General features: G+C 42.8%; 1 protein-coding gene across 10 annotated transcripts in view; it reads left to right on the plus strand.

The window, feature by feature from the left end:
• CHEK2 (checkpoint kinase 2) overlaps positions 1 to 20,415 on the plus strand; it is a 55,232-nt gene that overhangs the window by 9,616 nt on the left and 25,201 nt on the right. For 9 of the 10 annotated variants that reach the window (XR_012418888.1, XR_012418887.1, XR_012418889.1 and 6 more), the window contains exons 3-6: positions 6,806 to 6,930; positions 7,049 to 7,196; positions 11,621 to 11,711; positions 19,709 to 19,817. Coding sequence is in view for 5 of the 10 variants with exons in the window: in XM_065522318.1 (XP_065378390.1) it covers positions 6,806 to 6,930; positions 7,049 to 7,196; positions 11,621 to 11,711; positions 19,709 to 19,817 (473 nt within the window). In the remaining 5 variants the exon portion in view is untranslated. Of the gene's footprint in view, positions 1 to 6,805; positions 6,931 to 7,048; positions 7,197 to 11,620; positions 11,712 to 19,429; positions 19,600 to 19,708; positions 19,818 to 20,415 lie in introns of those variants that run through there. The other variant, XM_074004105.1, reaches the window with a different exon arrangement.

The raw sequence follows: 20,415 nt of genomic DNA on the forward strand, positions 1-20,415 counted from the left end.
TCCTGTAATCCCAGCTACTCAGGGGGCTGAGGTAGGAGAATTGCTTGAACCCGGGAGGCAGAGGTTGTGGTGAGCTGAGATCGCACCACTGCACTCCAGCCTGGGCAGCAAGAGCGAAACTCTGTCTCAAAAAAAAGAAAGAAAAAAACAATTAGCCGGGCATGGTGGCAGGCACCTGTAATCCCACCTACTCAGGAGTCTGAGACAGGAGAATTGCTTGAACTTGGGAGGTGGAGGTTGTAGTGAGCTGAGATTGTGCCACTGCACTCCAGCCTGGGTGACAGAGCGAGATTCTGTCTCCAAAAAATAAAGAAATAAATAAAATACAATATATTTTTCAGATAGGCCTATAGGTTTAGATGAGTGGGAAACAGAAATGGTGAGAAAGGGCTAAATGGGATACATCACCTTTAAAAGTGAGAAAACAAATAGGCTGGGCGCAGTGGCTCACAACTGTAATCCCAGCTCTTAGGGAGGCAGAAGTGGGAGGATAGCTTGAACCCAGGAGTTTGAGACCTGCTGGGCAATATAGTGAGACCCCATTCTCCACAAAAAGGAAAAACAAAAAAAGACGAGTAAACAAAGAGCCTGATTGGATGACCAGCATAAAGTAGATGCTGAATACATAGAGGCTGTTTTATTATTATTATTATTATTATTATTATTATTATTATTATTATTTGAGATGGAGTCTCACTCTGTTACCCAGGCTGGAGTACAGTGGTGCGATCTTGGCTCACTGCAACCTCTGCCTCCTGGGTTCAAGCGATTCTCCTGCCTCAGCCCCCTGAGTAGATGACATTACAGGTGCCCACCACCATGCCCGGCTAAGTTCTGTATTTTTTTAGTAGGGACGGGGTTTCACCATGTTGGCTAGGCTGGTTTCAAACTCCTGACCTCAGGTGATCTTCTCGTCTTGGCCTCCCAAAGTGGTAGGATTACAGGCGCGAGCCACCACGTCTGGCCAAGGCTATTTATTATTATTATTTGTTAATTATTTATACCTATGTTTTCTTCTAAAATTTTATAGTTTTAATTCCTTTTTGTTTGTTTGTTTATTTATTTTTTTTGAGACAGGGTCTCGCTGTATTCTAGGCTGGAGTGCAGTGGCGCAATCTCGGCTCACTTCAGCCTCTGCCTCCCAGGCTCAAGCAGTTCTCCCACTTCAGCCTCCTGGATAGCTGGGACCACAGATGTGCACCACCACTCCCAGCTAACTTTTTGTATTCTTGGTGGAGATGGGGTTTCATCATGTTGCACAGTCTGGTCTCAAACTCCTGAGCTTAAGCGATCCATCCATCTCAGCTTCCCAAAGTGTTGGGATTACAGGCATGAGCCACAGTACCTGGCCTAGTTTTAGCTCTCATGTTTAATTAAGGTCCTTTATTCATTTTGAGTTTTATTTATTTATTTATCTATTGAGACTGAGCCTCGCTCTGTCACCAGGCTGCAGTGCCATGGTGTGATCTCGGCTCACTGCAACCTCCTCCTCCCAGTTTCAAGCGATTCTCCTGCCTCAGCCTCCCAAGTAGGTGGGATTACATGCTTATGCCACCATGCCTGGCTAATTTTTGTATTCTGAGTAGAGATGGGGTTTCACCATGTTGGCCAGGCTGGTCTCGAACTCCTGCCCTCAGGTGATCCACCTGCTTCAGCCTCCCAAAGTGCTGGGATTACAGGCGTGAGCCACTGTGGCTGGCCTACTTTTTTATTTTCATTTTTTGTAGAGACAGAGTCTCGCCATGTTACCCAATCTGACCTCGAACTCCTGGTGTCAACTGATCCTCCTGCCTCAGCCTCCCAGAGTGCTGGGATAAGAGGTGTGAGGCACCATCCCCGGCCAGTTTTCAGTCTTTTGTCACTAAGTATGATGTTAGCTGTGGGTCTTTCCCTTTTCCTTTCCCCTTTCCCCTTTCTTTTTTCCTTTCCTTTCCTTTCCTTTCCTTTCCCCTTTCCCCTTTCCCCTTTCCTTTCCTCTTTTCTTTCCTCTTTCCTTTCCTTTCTTTCTTTCCTTTCCTTTCTTTCTTTCCTTTCCTTTCTTTCTTTCCTTTCCTTTCCGTTCTGTTCTGTTTCGTTCCGTTCCGTTCCTTTTCTCTTTCCCCTTTCCTTTCCTTTCCTCGTTTCTTTCCTTTTCTTTCCTCTTTCCTCTCTTCTCCTCCTCTCTTCTCTCTCCTCTTTGATATCTGAAGACTAAGCTGTGGATGTTTCATAAAAGTTCTTTCTGGGCCGGGGGCTGTGGCTCGCGCCTGTAATCCAAGCACTTTGGGAGGCCGAGGTGGGCGGATCATGAGGTCAGGAGATCAAGACCATCCTGGCTAACACGGTGAAACCCCATCTCTACTAAAAATACAAAAACAAAACTAGCCGGGCGTGGTGGCAGGAGCCTGTAGTCCCAGCTACTTGTGAGGCTGAGGTGGGAGAATGGGGTGAACCCGGGAAGCGGAGCTTGCAGTGAGCCGAGATCACACCACTGCACTCCAACCTGAGCCACAGAGTGAGACTCTGTCTCAAAAAAAAAGAAAAAAAGTTGTTCTTTCTGGCTGGGTGCTCTGATCCTTTCTCCCTATAATCTCAGTGCTTTGGGAACCTATGGCAGGAGAAGTTCTTGAGGCCAGGAGTTGGAGACTGCAGTGAGCTATTATTGCATGCCACAGAGCAAGACTTTGCCTCCAAATTAAAAATAATAATAATAATAATAATAATAAATAAATAAAATAAAAGCTCTTTCTTAGGTGAAGGAATTTCCTCCTATTCCTAGTTTTCTGAGTATTTTTTATTATAAAAGGGGGTTGAATTTTGCCAAAATTTTTTTCTGTGTCTATTTTCCTGTATTCTATTGTTATTGTGTATTATATTGATTGGTTTTCAGATGTTAAACTAACCAAGCTTTCCTGGGTTAATTCTTATTTGGTCATTTGTAATATTTTTTATGTGTTGCTGAATTTAGTTTGCTACTGTTTTGTTGAGGATTTTTGTATCTATATTTGTAAGCGATATTGGTTTGTGGTTTTACTGTCATGTCTCTGTCTGGTTTTGGTGTGAGGGTATTGCTGGCTTCATAGATGAGTTGACAGTGTTCCCTTCTGTATTTCTTCGAAAAGTTTGAGAATAATTGGTATTAGTTCTTTACATATTTGATAGAATTTAAAATGAAGCCAGCCATGTGTTTCTTTTTTCTTTTTTTTTTTTCTGAGGCAGGGTCTCACTGTGTTACTCAGGCTGGAGTGTTACTCACAATCACGTTTCACTGCAGCCTTGACCTCCCAGACCCAACTCCTACCTCAGCCTCCCGAGTAGCTGGGACCACAGGCATGTGCCATCATGCGTGGCTAATTTTTTTATTTTGATAGAGATGGGGTCTCCCTATGTTGCTCAAGCTAAAGTGAGGCTATCTGGGACTGCATTTTCTTTGTAGGGGATATTTTGATTACTCATTCAGTCTTTTGTTTTGTTTTGTTTTTTGGAGACAGAGTCTCTGTCACCCAGGCTGGAGTGCAGTGGCACGATCTTGGCTCACTGTAGCCTGTGCCTCCCAGGTTCAAATGATTCTTGTGCCTCAGCCTCCAGAGTAGCTGGGACTACAGGTGTGCGCCACCATGCCTGGCTTAATTTTTTTTTTTTTTTTTCATTTGTAGTAGAGCTGGGGTTTTGCCATGTTGCCTAGGCTGGTCTTGATCTCCTGAAGTCAGCCAGTCCACCTGCCTTGACCTCCGAAAGTGCTAGGATTATCATTCAATCTTTTCACTTCTTATGGGTATATTCAGATTTTCTGTTTCTTCTTGTGCTAGTTTTGGTAGTTTGTATCTTTCTAGGAGTTTGTCCATTTCACCTATGTCATCTAATATTGTCACACAATTGTTCAGTTATTCTTTTTAAATAATTTTTATTTCTGTCAGATCAGTAGTAATTACCTTTCTCATTCTGATTTTAGCAATTTGAGTCTTGTCTCTTTTTTTCTTGTTTAGTCTGTCTGAGGTTTACCAACTTGCTGATCTTTTTAAGTAACTAAATTTGGATTTGTTAATTTTCTTTTTCTTTCTTTCTAGAGACAGGGTCTCACTCTGTCACCCTGGAGTGAGTGGTGCAGTCACAGTTCACTGCAGCCTTGACTTTCAGGCTCAAGTGAACCTCCTTCCTTGGCCTCCCAAAGTACTGGGATTACAGGCCTGAGCCATTGCGCCCAGCCCATATGTAATTTTGATAGATCTTGCTAAATTGTCCTCCCTAGACAATTATAGACAACGTGAGTATAAATTATATTCCCACTGGCAATGTATGGGAGTACCCACTTTTTCATACCTCCTGCCAGCACAGGGTGATATGAAACTTTTGAATTTTTGCCAATCTAATAGGTAAAACATGAAATCTTAATGTGTTTTTGATTTCTAAATTTTCTTATATTGGGTTAGCTTGGCCACCTTTCATATGTTTGAGCCAGCTGTATTTCTGTTTTTTGTAAATTATCTTTTCATATCCTTTACCCATTTTTCTACTGGACTGTTTATCTTTTTCGTTGATTTATAGGAACCTAACATTTATTAAGGAAGTTATTCCTTTTCCTGATAGGAGTTGCTAATATTTTCCCTAGTCTGTCTTGCAGTGAACATTTAATTGCCTGCCATGTACAATATCCTAAGTGCTGGAGTTGTACTGTTAAACAAGAGGTCTCCAGCTGCCCTCCTGGAGGTTATGTTCTAATGCAGGGAGGTGGGGAGAAAATATACAAGTAAGCAAGGTAATTTCTAGTCATGGCCCATACTCAAAAAGAAATAAAACGGGATAACATTATGATAACAGGTGAGTAATGTTTATATAACAAGCTGAGTGGGAGGCTGGGTGCGGTGGTGCACGCCTGTTATCCCAGCACTTTGGGAGGCCAAGGTAGGCGGATCACAAGGTCAGGAGATCGAGACCATCCTGGCTAACACGGTGAAACCCCTTCTCTACTAAAATTACAAAAAATTAGCTGCGCGTGGTGGCATGCATCTGTAGTCCCAGCTACTCGGGAGGCTGAGGGCAGGAGAATCGCTTGAACCTGGGAGGTGGAGGTTGCAGTGAGCTGAGATCGCGCCACTGCACTCTAGCCTGGGTGACAGAGCAGGATTCCATCTCCAAAAAAAAAAAAAAAAAAAAAAAAAGAAAAAGCTGAGTGGGAGATGATAGTAGAGTCCAAAAGGCAGATAGTATTGTGTAAATACTATCTATACAAAAGGCAAGGTGGAATGAGCCATTTGTGTAGTTGGGGAAGAAGTGCTAAGACCGCAAGGCAGATTGAACCCAGCATTCTTGGGGGCAGTGAAAGGAGGCCAGTGGTGCTGGGTGTCATGAGCAAGGGGAGAGGGGTATGAGGTGGGGCTGGAATGGTGGCAGGGGCCAGACCTTGAGCATCTATTAGGCCGTAAGGAAGAGTGCAGATTTTATGCTAAGTGTTGTGGAAAACCTCAGGAAGGTAATAAGCAGGAAGTTACTGTATTGCAAGTAATTTTCCAAGTCATTAAAAATTACTCGAGAACTTTTAATGACTATTTGTTATTTCACAGTTTTATATATATATGTATGTGTATGTGTATGTGTGTGTGTGTATAAGTACATATATTAATAGATTATAATATATTATATATTATTTATTATGTATTATATATTATATGTATATATAATTAACATATTATGTAATATATAAGTTGTATTATGTATATATAATTCTATTTAATGTGACATATATTGTATGTATAATAAATACAAATTATATATAATATATAATAAATATAAAATAAATATATAATATATATTAAATATTTGTTTATTTATGTTTTTGAGACAGGGTCTTGCTCTGTTACCCAGGCTGGAGTGCAGTGGCAGGATCACAGCCCTTTGTAGCATCTCTTGCTCAAGTGATCCTCCTGCTTCAGCCTCCTGAGTAGCTGGACTACAGGCATGCACCACCACATCTGGGTGATTTTTTTTTTTTTTTTTTTTTTTTGAGACGGAGTCTCGCTTTGTTGTCCAGGCTGGAGTGCAGTGGCGCAATCTCAGCTCACTGCAACCTCTACCTCCCGGGTTCAAGCAGTTCTCTGCCTCAGCTTCCCGAGTAGCTGGCACCTACCACCATGCCCAGCTACTTTGGGTATTTTTAGTGGAAACAGGGTTTAGTAGAAACAGGGTTTCACCATCTTAGCCAGGCTGGTCTTCAACTCCTGACCTCATGATCCACTCGTCATGGCCTCCTGAAGTGCTGGGATTACAGGCGTGAGCCACCACACCCGGCCAAGTTTTTTTTTTGAAACAACATCTCACTCTCGCCCAGGCTAGTGTGCAGTGGCGCAATCTCAGCTCACTGCAGCCTCGACCTCCTGGGCTCAAGCGATCCTCCCGCCTCAGCCTCCTGAGTAGCTGAGACCACCATACCCTACTGATTTTTTATTTTTTGTAAAGATAGGGTTTCACCGTGTTGCCCAGACTAATTTTTAAATTCTTGGTAGAGATGGGTGCCCGCTATGTTGCCCAGGCTGGTCATGAGCTCCTGGGGTCAAGTGATCCTCCTGCCTTAGCCTCCCAAAGGGCTGAGATTACAGGTGTGAGCCACTGCGCCTGGCCATGTGATTATAGATAAACTGCCATTTGTTAAACTCGTTGTAAATGTTGTTTTTTCTCTCCTGATTTTTAATCTTATAAAATCTTGATAAGCAGACTGATAATTCTGATTGCCTTGTTAGGCTATTTTCCTACAATTAGCATTTATGAGCAATTTTTAAACGTTTGATATATGAAATTCAACAGCTGTCTGCTGCATGCTTTTGTATTACAGAATGTGTGAATGACAACTACTGGTTTGGGAGGGACAAAAGCTGTGAATATTGCTTTGATGAACCACTGCTGAAAAGAACAGATAAATACCGGACATATAGCAAGAAACACTTTCGGATTTTCAGGGTAGGTAACAAATACCCACGTATCTAGGAGAGCTGGTAATCTAGTCATTGTTTTTAGGTATTTTCCCACTATAAATCTCTGCTGTTCAAAGTTTGAAATAAAATGTTCTCTGTTTTAGGAAGTGGGTCCTAAAAACTCTTACATTGCATACATAGAAGATCACAGTGGCAATGGAACCTTTGTAAATACAGAGCTTGTAGGGAAAGGAAAACGCCGTCCTTTGAATAACAATTCTGAAATTGCACTTTCACTAAGCAGAAATAAAGGTAATATTATTATCTTATGGTTACTGGATTTTTTTTTTTTCCCACTCCCTCATAGGAGGAAAATTTGTCCTGTCCTTACAGAGTATGGTTTAAGTGAGTAAAGATGAGTAAGTTGCCAGGCGCAGTGGCTCACACCTGTAATCCCAGCACTTTGGGAGGCCGAGGCGGATGGATCACCTGAGGTCAGGAGTTCGAGACCAGCCTGACCCACATGGAGAAACCCTGTCTCTACTAAAAGTACAAAATAAGCCGGGTATGGTGGCACATGCCTGTAATCCCAGCTACTCAGGAGGCTGAGGAAGGAGAATCGCTTGAACCCAGGAGGCGGAGGTTGCGGTGAGCCGAGATCGCGCCATTGCACTCCAGCCTGGGCAACAGGAGTGAAACTCTGTCTCAGAAAAAAAGATGAGTAAGTTAGCATTCAAGATTCAACTTTGCCGTCCTAGTTGCATTGTTAAATTTTGAAAAAGTTCCATCCAGACAGATTTTTAAGGTTTTTTTTTTTTTTTTTTGAGGTGGAGCCTCGCTCTGTCGCCCAGGCTGGAGTGCAGTGGCCGGATCTCGGCTCACTGCAAGCTCCGCCTCCCGGATTTACGCCATTCTCCTGCCTCAGCCTCCTGAGTAGCTGGGACTACAGGCGCCCGCCACCTCGCCCGGCTAGTTTTTTGTATTTTTTAGTAGAGACGGGGTTTCACTGTGTTAGCCAGGATGGTCTCGATCTCCTGACCTCGTGATCCGCCCGTCTCGGCCTCCCAAAGTGCTGGGATTACAGGCTTGAGCCACCGCGCCCGGCCGGATTTTTAAGGTTTTAAGGTTTAATTGGTTTTATGTAATGCCATATACTGTGTTTTTTTTTAAATTCATTTTTATTTTTTTATTTTTTATTTTTAATACGGGGTCTTGCACTGTCACCTGGGCTGGAGTGCAGTGGCGCAATCTCGGTTCACCGCAGCCTCCGCCTCCCAGTTTCAAGCGATTCTCCTTGCCTCAGCCTCCCAAGTAGCTGGGATTACAGGCACCCGCCACCACGCCCAGCTAATTTTTTTGTATTTTTAGTAGAGATGGGGTTTCACTATGTTGGCCAGGCTGGTCTCGAACTCCTGACCTCGTGATCTGCCTGCGTCAGCCTCCCAAATTGCTGGGATTACAGGCGTGAGGCCCCACTTGGCCCATATACTGTTAATTGAATTATCATGGTGATTAAAATAAGTTATAGTTCATTGATTGATTCAGTTTATACCACATGAGTCTTAGATATCTATGAATTGTTGTTTCAGGCCATTAATTCATTTTTCCTTCCTCTTCACCTCATTCTTTCCTTTCTTCATTTTTTCCATTCATTTTTTTCTTTCTTTCTTTTTTGAGACATGGTCTCACTCTGTCACTCAGGCTGGAGTTCAGTGGCACTGCAACCTCTGCCTCCCAGGCTCAAGTGATCCTCCCACCTCAGCCTCCTGAGTAGCTGTGACCACAGACACATGCCATCACGCCTGGCTAATTTTTTGTATTTTTGGTACAGATGGAGTTTCACTATGTTGGCCAGACTGGTCTTAGACTCCTGAGCTCAAGCAATCTGCCTGCCTTGGCCTCCCAAAGTGCTGAGATTACAGGTGTGAGCCACCACGTGTAGCCCCATTCCTTTATTTCTGTATACATTTATTGAGTTCCTTTTATATACCAGGCGTTAGGATATGGGTGCTTCTGTAAGAGGCTCACTTTAGAGCATCTACCTTTGTAAATACTACATGGTTATCCTGTGTAAGTGGAGATGTTTATTAGCATCATCATATAAGCGTCCAGTTCTTTTTTTTATTTGAGACGGAGTCTCGCTCTGTCGCCCAGGCTGGAGTGCAGTGGCGTGGTCTCGGATCACTGCAAGCTCTGCCTCCTGGATTCACGCCATTCTCCTGCCTCAGCCTCCCGAGTAGCTGGGACTACAGGTGCCCGCCACCACGCCTGGCTAATTTTTTGTATTTTTAGTAGAGATGGGGTTTCACCGTGTTAGCCAGGATAGTCTCAATCTCCTGACCTCGTGATCCGCCCACCTCGGCCTCCCAAAGTGCTGAGATTACAGGCGTGAGCCACCGCGCCCGGCAAAGCATCCATTTCTAAAACTATGGAAATAAAATCTGAAATGAACAATTGTTTTTCAGGGTAATATCTAGAAGGGTACCTGACAAAAACAACCATAGAGTTAAAAGTAGCTCAAGGTGATTAGACAAGAGGAATACTATTTTTCTTTAGTTAAAGAAACCATAGAGCTTCCCAAACTTATCTGAGAGTCGAATGACTTGGAGGGTGTCTATGTGTGTGCAAGACATTTTGAAAATAAGGGTTCCTACAAGTACTCTTCTCTAGATTCTGGTAGGGATTTAAAAAATCATGCCTCTAGGGGCTGTGGCATGAGCCTGTAGTCCCTGCTACTCAGAAAGGTGAGGCTAGAGGATCCCTTGAGCCCAGGATTTTAAGGCTACAGTGAGCTATGATGGTGCCTGTGAATAGCCACTGCCCTCCAGCCCGGGCAACATGGTGAGACCCCGTCTAACCAAATGAAATAAAATCATGCCTAAGGGATTTTCATGCAGTCAGTCTTCAGTCTGGTATCTTGGAACTATGTCTATATTGGGCGTCCTGAAGTACATTTTATGATTAACTTAGTTTTCCCTGTTTCCGACTATTTTGTTTTCTCTGTGATAGTTATAGTCAGGGCAGCTGCTTTGGGTTTCGCTGTTTATGAGTGTGTAGGGGAGGTGCAACTGGGTGCTGAAATTTGGACTGTCCTCTACTTGACAACCTGTGTACCACCTTTTTCTCATTGGTCTGCCCAAAGGGCACTTTTTTTCCTCTTTTTAAAAAATTAAATAAACCTTTAAACATTTATTTAATAGATAAAAATTATAGGTTGGCATGGTAGCTCATGCCTGTAATCTCAGCACTTTGGGAGGCCAACACAGGAAGGTTGCTTGAGCCCAGGAATTCAAGACCAGCTTGGGCAACATAGTGAGACCCCATCTCTACCAAACATAAAAAAATTAGCTGGGCATGCTGGTATGTTCCTATAGTCCCAACTACTTGGGAGTCTGAGGTGGGAGGATTGCTTGAGCCTGGGAGGTCGAGGCTACAGTGAGTCATGATTGCACCACTGCACTGTAGCCCGGGCAACAGAGTGAGAAGGTGTCTCAAAAATACATAGATATTTATCATGTGCAACATGTTTTGAAATATGTATACATTGTAGAATGGCTAATTTGAGCTAACTAACATGCATTACCTCACTTACTTATCTTTCTTTTTTTTTTTTTTTTTTTCCTGAGACGAAGTCTTGCTCTGTTGCCCAGGCTGGAGTGCGGTAGCACAATCTCGGCTCATTGTGAGCTCTGCCTCTCGGGTTCAGGCCATTCTCCTGCCTCAGCCTCCTGAGTAGCTGGGACTACAGGCGCCTGCCACCACGCCCGGCTAATTTTTTTTTTTTTTTTTGTATTTTTAGTAGGGATGGGGTTTCACCATGTTAGCCAGGATGATCTTGAGCTCCTGACCTTGTGATCTGCCTGCCTCGGCCTCCCAAAGTGCTGGGATTACAGGTGTGAGCCACCATGCTCCGCCATCTTTTTTTTTTTTTTTTTTTTTTTTAATAGAGAAAATACTTAAAATCTACTCTCTCAACTAATTTTCAAAAATACGGCCAGTATGGTGATACTTATGGCCTGATTTTCATTGGGATATTTACTTGCCTAGATCATTTTTTCTAGACTCAGACTGATTGATTTCTTTTTTTTTTTTTGAGATGGATTCTCGCTCTGTCGCCCAGGCTGGAGTGCAGTGGCCAGATCTCAGCTCACTGCAATCTCCGCCTCCCGGCTTCCCGCCGGGAGGCATTCTCCTGCCTCAGCCTCCCGAGTAGCTGGGACTACAGGCGCCCGCCACCTCGCCTGGCTAGTTTTTTGTATTTTTTAGTAGAGACGGGGTTTCACCGTGTTAGCCAGGATGGTCTCAATCTCCTGACCTCGTGATCCGCCCGTCTCGGCCTCCCAAAGTGCTGGGATTACAGGCTTGAGCCACCGTGCCCGGCCTGATTGATTGCTTTTTGATTCTGGACCTGTTGTAAATCTGCATGGGCATTTTATATTGGTGTAATTGATTAAATATTCTGAGGTCAAGGAATGTAAATAATGTTGTGTTATGGATTTTTTGCACTAGTTTTAGAGTGATGCTTATAGTTCCATTGAAGCATACAATTTGACTATCATTTATTTCTCAAGGGCTTTATAATATGTATTAGCCTACTGAACTAATTTCCTTAATGTTACATGTTAAATGTAATTAAAAACAATTTTAATATTCCATATGACTAATACATTTTAGAATCAGTTATCTCCTCTTGTAAATAAATTAATGAAACCCATTTCTACTCTTTTTTTCCTTAGTTTTTGTCTTTTTTGATCTGACTGTAGATGATCAGTCAGTTTATCCTAAGGCATTAAGAGATGAATACATCATGTCAAAAACTCTTGGAAGGTAAATTATTTTCTTATATAACTGCGCTTAATTTTTTCCCTATACATTTGTGATTGGTAGTTTCTAATTTCTGATTTTATAACACTTATTATGTATTGATAACATTTATATGGTATCTATTTGTGTATTATTTTTTATTTATATTTTTGTGAGTTATTTCACACAGTCATTTTAATTTATTTTTATTTTATTTCTTTGTGAGACAGAGTGTTGCTCTGTTACCCAGGCTAGAGTGTAGTGGCACGATCAGAGCTCACTGTGGCCTTGATCTCCCAGATCAAGGGAATCAGGCATGCAGTACCATGCACAGCTAATGCGTGTTGTTTTTTTTTTTAGAGTTGGAGTTGCGCTGTGTTGCCAGCTCTGGTCTTGAACTCCTGGGCTCAAGTCATTCTCCTGCCTTAGTCTCCCAAAGTGCTGAGATTAGTGGCACGAGCCACCATGCCTAGCCAAGTATTTCTTTTTTTATTTCCTTTGTGTGTGTGTGTGTGTGTGTGAGAGAGAGAGGGAGAGAGAGACAGAGAGACAGAGAGAGACAGCTCTGTTGCCCAGGCTGGAGTGCAGTGGTACAATCTTGGCTCACTGCAACCTCCACTTCCCAGGCTCAACTGATCCTCCCACCTTAGCCTCCCAAGTAGCCGGGACTATAGGCTCGCACCACCACGCCTGGCTAATTTTTGTATTTTGTGTAGAGTTGGGGTCTTGCCACGTTGCCCAGGCTGGTCTTGAACTCCTGAGCTCAAGCAACCCACCCACCTTGGCTTCCCAAAGTGCTAGGATTACAGGCATGAGCCACTGCGCCCGGCCGTGTGTATAGTATTTCACTGTGTATATATACACAACATTTACTTTGTCCATTCATTCATTGATGGACACTTAGGTCGCTTCCCTAACTTGGCTATTGTGAATATTGCTGAATTGAACATAGGAGTGCAGATATCTCTTCAACATACTGATTTAATTTTTTTTTTATATATATCCAGAAGTGGGATTGCTAGATCATATGGTAATTATAATTTTAGCTTTTTGAGGAACCTTTATACTAGTTTCTGAAATGACTGTACTACTTTACATTCCCACCAACAGCGTACCAAGGTTCTCTTTTCTTCACATCCTCTCCAATACTTGTTATTATTCATCTTTTTGATAATTGTCATTCTAACAGGCTTCAGGTAATATGTCATTGTGGTTTTAATTTGCATTTCCTTGATGGCTAGAGATGTTGAGCATTTTTCATACATCATAATAGGTATATTTTTGATGTGTTTGATAATTATTAATTGAAATTAACTCTTTTGCCTCATGAATTTTATTGGTGATAATTATTTTAAATTTATTTTTATTTTATTTCCTTGTGAGACAGGGTGTTGCTCTGTTACCCAGGTTGGAGTGTAGTGGCATGATCAGAGCTCACTGTAGGGGCCTGAGACAGGGTTTCACCATATTGGCCAGGCTTGTCTCAAACTCCTGACTTATGATCTGCCTACCTTGGCCTCCTGGAGTGCAGTAGTGTTACCACAGCTTATGGCAGCCTTGATTTCTCAGGTTCAAGCAATCCTCCCACCTCAGCCTCCCGAGTAGTTGGGACTACAGGGATGTGCCACCACATCCAGCTAATTTTTACTTTTTTTTTTTGAGATGGAGTTTTCTTCTTGTTGCCCAGGTTGGAGTGCAATGGTGTGATCTCAGCTCACTGCAACCTCCGCCTCCTGGCTTCAAGTGATTCTCCTGCCTCAGCCTCCCAGGTAGCTGGGATTGCAGGTGCTCACCACCACACCTGGCTAATTTTTTTGTATTTTTAGTAGAGACGGGGTTTCACCATATTGGCCTGGCTGGTCTTGAACTCCTGACCTCAGGTGATCTGCCTACCTCGGCCTCCCAGAGTGCTGGGATCACAGGCGTGAGCCAACACGCCTGGGCCTAATTTTTATTTTTTTTATTGTAGAGATGAGTCTTGTTATGTTGCCTAGGCTTGTCTCGAACTCCTGGGCTCAAGTTATGTTCCTGCCTCAGCCTCTCAAAGTGTTGGGATTATAGGTATGAACCACTGTGTTTGGCCAAGACATTTTTATATTAATTCATTAAGTAAACTTACTACATGTTAAGATGGGTAACATTTATTTTTTTCTTCTTGAGACGGAGTCTCGCTCTGTCACCCAGGCTGGAGTCCGGTGGCTCAATCTCGGCTTACTGCAACCTCCGCCTTCCAGGTTCAAGCGATTCTTCTGCCTCAGCCACCCAAGTAGCTGGGACTACAGGCCTGTGCCACCACGCCCAGCTAATTTTTTGTATCTTTAGTAGAGATGGGGTTTTACTGTGTTCGCCAGGATGGTCTCGATCTCCTGATCTCATGATCTGCCTGCGTCAGCCCCCCAAAGTGCTGGGATTACAGGCGTGAGCCACTGCGCCTGGCCTGAGTAATATTTTTTTATGAAAAATAATTATTAAAAAGATTAGTGAGAAGAGAGGAACTATTCGACATTTTTCCAAATTTTTTTGACATCTGGCTTAGTTAGAAGATGGTTAGATTCTGATATTTGCTTCCTCATTCAGTCTGTTATGTTGTCACATGCCACGTAGCCTCTGGAAAACTCCATATGTATGAGCTAATGAGAATGGAAAACACAAATAATGTCTTAGTATTATTCTGAACATAGTTGTGGCTTTGTGGATGCCCTGCAAGGCCTTGGGGTCCTCTTGGGGAGATCCAGTCATACTTTGAGAACCATTTCTTTAGGAAAGTATCAGGATACTGTTACCACATTACAAAATGCTCTTCAACCCCCTTCCCTTCTCACAAAGGTCTTTCTACTGATATTTTTGGAAACACAGAAGTAGAAAGTACATAAAAGGGAATAATCCTCCATATTCCTGCAACATAGTCAAGCACAGTATCCTCTTTATTATATGGGCGAAATTTTAGTTTACTGATACTGAATTCAGTAACTGATTGTGTTTCCATATTTGCACTGGTTGCTTGAAATCTCACTGTCAAACCTTTTCTTTTCTTTTCTTTTCTTTTTTTTTTTACTGAGACTAAGTCTCGCTCTGTCGCCCGGGCTGGAGTACAGTGGCGAGATCTCGGCTGACTGCAACTTCTGCCTCATGGGTTCAAGCAATTCTCTGCCACAGCCTCCCGAGTAGCTGGGATTACAAGTGCCCACCACCACACCTGGCTAATTTTTGTATTTTTAGTGGAGATGGGGTTTCACCCTCTTGGCCAGGCTGCTCTTGAACCCCTGACCTCAGGTGATCCACCCGCCTCGGCCTCCCAAAGTGCTGGGATTACAGGCGTGAGGTAATCCCAGCACTTTGGGAGGCCGAGGCGGGTGGATCACCTGAGGTCAGGGGTTCAAGAGCAGTCTGGCCAACAGGGTGAAACCCCGTCTCCGCTAAAAATACAAAAATTAGCCGGGTGTGGTGGAGCATGCCTATAATCCCAGCTACGTGGGAGGATGAGGCAGGAGAATAGCTTGAACCTAGGAGGGGGAGGTTGTAGTGAGCCGAGATCGCGTCACTGTACTCCACCCTTGACAACAGAGTGACAATGTCTCAAAAAAAAAAAAAAGTATGAGGCTGAGTATGGTGGCTCATGCCTGTAACCCCAACACTTTGGGAAGCTGAGGCAGGCTTCAGTTTAGGAGTTCGAGACCAGCCTGGGCAGCGGGGTGAAATCCTGTCTCTAGAAAAAAATAGAAAAAGTTAGCTGAGCATGGTGGGCTGCACCTGTAGTCCCAGCTACTTGGAAGGTGGAAGTGGGAGGATTACTTGAGCCCAGGAGGTGGAGGCTACAGTGAGCCGTGATCATGCCACTGTATTCCAGTCTGGGCGATAGAGTGAGACCATATCTCAGAAGGGGGAAAAGTAAAAGAAGAAATGTATGGAACTCGATGTTTTCCTAAGGGAGGATTTAATATGAATTCTCTAACTTGTAGCAAATGACAGAAACTCAACTCAAATGAGTCAGGTAAGATAAAAAATTTACTGGCTTTTGTAACTGGGAAATAGCCAGGCTGGGCGCAGTGGCTCATGCCTGTAATCCCAGTACTTTGGGAGGCCGAGGCAGGCAGATCACTTGAGGTTAGGAGTTTGAGACCAGCCTGGCTGACATGGTAAAACGCCGTCTCTACTAAAAATATAAAAATTAACTGGGTGTGGTGGCATATGCCTGTAGTTACAGCTACTTGGGAGGTTTAGGCAGGAGAATCGCTTGAACCCAGGAGGTGGAGGTTGCAGTGAGCTGAGATGGCATCACTGCACTCCAGTCTGGGTGACAGAGCAAGACTCTGTCTCAAAAAAAGGGGGGAAAAAAAAAAAAGAAACAGGCAAATCCTTACTTCAGGCATGGCTGGATCTAGGAGGTCTTTAGGCTTTTACTTCATGGTCTTTGAGTTCTGATGGTCTGGTTGACTGCATCTGAGAGCTCTCACAGCGTCACTAGGGCTCTAGCTCCATCTCTTGATTCGGCTGTTTGTTGCCTTCCTATAGAATTGTTCTATGTGGCAGGAAAAATGGCTACCAGGAAGTGCAGATTGATATTTTCTTTGTCTAGAAACTACAGCAGAGAGAACTCTCTCTCCCAATGTCAGCATTTGATTTCAAGGGCAACTCTGGCTGTATGTGTGAATGAATGACAGGGTGTTGCTTTGTTTCTCAGGCTGGAGTGCAGTGGCATGAATGATCACGGCTCACTGTTCCAGCTCAGTTTTAGTTATGTAGCTATCGTGTGTTTCTAGGAGTAGGGATTGTGCCACAGTAGACCCCCAGCTAGAGCTGCATGAACTCAGGGAGGAATTCCCGGGCAAAGAGTGACTGTTTCCAGGAGAAGGGAAATTGGAAAGTGCTTTGAGCTGATTTAAAAAAGAACAGTTGTGTGGACCCTTACCTCATACCATACATAAGAATTAATTCAAAGTGGAACCAAGAATGAAATATAAGAGGTAAAACTTTACAACTCTGGGAAGAAAACATAGGAACAACTCTTCATGACCTTGTATTTGGCAGTGGTTTCTTAAATAAGACACAAAAGCACAGCAACAAAAGAAAAAATAGATAAATTAGACTTAAACAAAATTAAAAACTTTTGTGTCTCAAAAGATACCTATCAAGAGAGTGAAAACACAACCAACAGAATGATAAAATATTTGCAAACCCTATATCTGATAAGGGCTTATGTCCACAATAGATAAAGACATCTTAGAATTCTACAATAAAAAAACAAACAACCTGCCATTTAAAAATGGGCAAAGGCACTGCACTCCAGCCTGGGTGACAGAGTGAGATCCTGTCTCTAAAAACAAAACAAAAAAAATGGGCAAAGGGCTGGAATAGACATTTCTCTCAAGAAGACATACAATGGTCAAAAAGCACATCAAAAGATGCTGAATATCATTAGTATTAGGGAAATACAAATCAAAACCACAATGAGATACTACTTCACAGCTACCTTCTAGGGACCATAATAAGGAAACAGAAAATAGTAACTGTTGGTGAGGATGTGGAGAAATTGGAACCCCTGTGCACTGATAATGGGAATGTAAAATGGTGTAGCCGCTGTGGAAAATAGTTTGGTGATTTCTTTTTTTTTTTTTTTTTTTTTTTTGAGACGGAGTCTCGCTCTGTCGCCCAGGCTGGAATGCAGTGGCGCAATCTCGGCTCACTGCAAGCTCCGCCTCCCGGGTTCACGCCATTCTCCTGCCTCAGCCTCCCGAGTAGCTGGGACTACAGGCGCCTGCCCCTGCGCCCGGCTAATTTTTTCTATTTTTAGTAGAGACGGGGTTTCACCATGGTCTCGATCTCCTGACCTTGTGATCCGCCCACCTCGGCCTCCCAAAGTGCTGGGATTACAGGCGTGAGCCACCACGCCCGGCCAGGTGATTTCTTAAAAAGGTAAACATCCGAGCTCTATGAGGCATAAATAACAACAACAAACAATAACAGAAAAAGGTAAACAGAATTATCATGTGACCCAGAAATTTTCCCTCTAGGTTTATACATTCCCCAATTTAAAAAACAAGTGTTCAGGCTGAGCATGGTGGCTCACGCCTGTAATCCCAGCACTTTGGGAGAGTGTGGTGGGTGGATCACTTGAGGTCAGGAGTTAGAGACCATCCTGCTCAACATGGTGAAACCCTGTCTCTACTAAAAATACAAAAATTAGTTGGGCGAGGTGGCACACACCTGTAATCCCAGCTACTCAGGAGGCTGAGGCACAAGAATTGCTTGAAGCCAGGAGACGGAGGTTGTAGTGAGCTGAGATTGTGCCACTGCACTCCAGCCTGGGCAACAGATCGAGCCTATACCTCAAAAAAAGAAAAAAGCAAACAAGTGTTCAGACAAAAACTTGTACATGAACGTTCATAGCAGCTTTAGTCACAATGAAGAAGTCTAGTTTATCTATTTTTTTTCTTTTGTTGCTTAAGCTTTTGTTGTCATATTGAAGAAACTACTTAGAAAAGGTAGAAACAAACCAAATAATGTCCATCAGAAGGTGAATAGATAAACAAAATATGATACTTCTATATAATGGAATATTATTCAGCTGTAAAAAGGAATGACGTACCACAAATGTTATGGCATTACGCTAAGTGAAAGAATCCAGACACGAAAGGCTACATATTGTATGATTTCATCGATATGAAATATTCAGAATAGGCAAATCAATACATAGAGAAAGCAGATTAGTGGTTGCCAGGGGCTGGGGGCTGGGGGCTGAGGGCTGGGGACAGGGTAGAGTAAGGAATGACTGCTTAATTGCTTATAGGTACAGGGTTTCCATTTGAGCTAATGAGCAAGTTCTGGAATTAGATGCTGATGGTTGTAGAACATTGGCAGTGTACTTAATGCCACTGAATAGTATACTTTAAAATGATTACAGTGATACATTTTGTGTTATGTATATTTAACACAATAAAAAAGATGTCTTGGTAAACCCTCAACTCGCCCGTTCAAAACCCACAATAGTTATAATAGTGTACTTCATAATGGATAATTGATGCCCTAGTAGCCATTCTCTTGGGCTGACCCAAGCTTTGGAGGACAGATCCTACTCAGGATTAACTGTGTTCTGGGTAATGGCTTGGAGAGCATTCCTCTTCCATGAGTAGTATCCCAATTAACTGCAAATCTCTGTGAGAGGTTGCTGCAAGTAGGCTAATTGTGTAATACTTTTGATTTCTTAGGTAATCAGATTTGATTTAGGGTGCAACTCATGCTGTGAACTGCTTATGCACTTCCTTTTAAGATGGAGAATAAGGCCGGGCGCGGTGGCTCAAGCCTGTAATCCCAGCACTTTGGGAGGCCGAGACGGGCGGATCACGAGGTCGGGAGATCGAGACCATCCTGGCTAACATGGTGAAACCCCGTCTCTACTAAAAAATACAAAAAAAAAAACTAGCCGGGCGAGGTGGCGGGCGCCTGTAGTCCCAGCTACTGGGGAGGCTGAGGCAGGAGAATGGCGTAAACCCGGGAGGCGGAGCTTGCAGTGAGCTGAGATCCGGCCACTGCACTCCAGCCTGGGCGGCAGAGCGAGACTCCGTCTCAAAAAAAAAAAAAAAAAGATGGAGAATAAGAAAGAAAGAAATATATCCATTAAAGTTATTCATTTGCAGATTCTGTTTACTGTTATTTGTTTGGGGCACTCATGACCAGGGAGGGCTGTTTCTAGTTAATGTTTTTCTGACCTCTCGGATAAGTAGTTTTTCTCTCATTTTTCTCTTAGTATCTTTCTGGGAATTTCACAATCTAGGGCTGCAGTAAGACACATGTTTGTATCACTCAGCTCAGAAATGGAATTTGGAGCTGACTTAGTGTTTTTGGCTGTTAAGCCCTTGACATTTTACATTGGTGAAGTTTCACTGTGTCCTCTGCAAACAGGGACAATGGAAAGGTTGTTATATGGAATGTCTGTAAATTCTAATACTCAAAGCGGACCCAGGAGTGGTAGGTCTCATAATTAAAAACATTCAGACAATCACTGTCTTTGTTTTTCCCTCTAGTGGTGCCTGTGGAGAGGTAAAGCTGGCTTTTGAGAGGAAAACATGTAAGAAAGTAGCCATAAAGATCATCAGCAAAAGGAAGTTTGCTATTGGTTCAGCAAGAGAGACAGTAAGTACCAACAAAAGGCTGCTCACCTTTTATTAACATGTCTTCATAACTTCCCAAAATAATCTTAGCTTGATGATTTTCAAACTCAGGAATAACCCCCTGCTTAGATGGATGAATTTGTGAGTACCAAAGAACATGGAAAATTTGGGGGCATCTTTGATTAATCTAGAAACTTTTACTTATAGATAATTCGGTTCCAAAAGTATTTAATTGTACATAATAATGAGCATAGCGGGAAGTTTTTTTTTTTCTTCTTCTTCCAAGTTCAAAGTTGTTACAAGATTGTTTTTACAATAAATGACAGGAAATTAGAGAAAAAAATTCAGCCATAATCCCCACTGTAACTCCACAGCTGTTTTCAGTTTTCCTTTTCCTTCTAGGTTTTGTTCAGATGAAATCGTGTTTTTAGATGGTTGAAATCATCTTGTATGTACAGTTTTGTATTTTGCTTTTCTACAAATGCATTATGGCATAGACTTTTGCCTAATACATCCTTTTTGATGACTGAGTTTTCATGTCATCAACTTTATTGTAATTTAACCATTTCTTTGGCTGATCATTTAGACAATTTCTTATTCTTTGCTGTTCTGGGTAATAT

Source organism: Macaca fascicularis, chromosome 10 (genome assembly GCF_037993035.2).
Source record: "Macaca fascicularis isolate 582-1 chromosome 10, T2T-MFA8v1.1".
Taxonomy (NCBI): domain Eukaryota; kingdom Metazoa; phylum Chordata; class Mammalia; order Primates; family Cercopithecidae; genus Macaca; species Macaca fascicularis.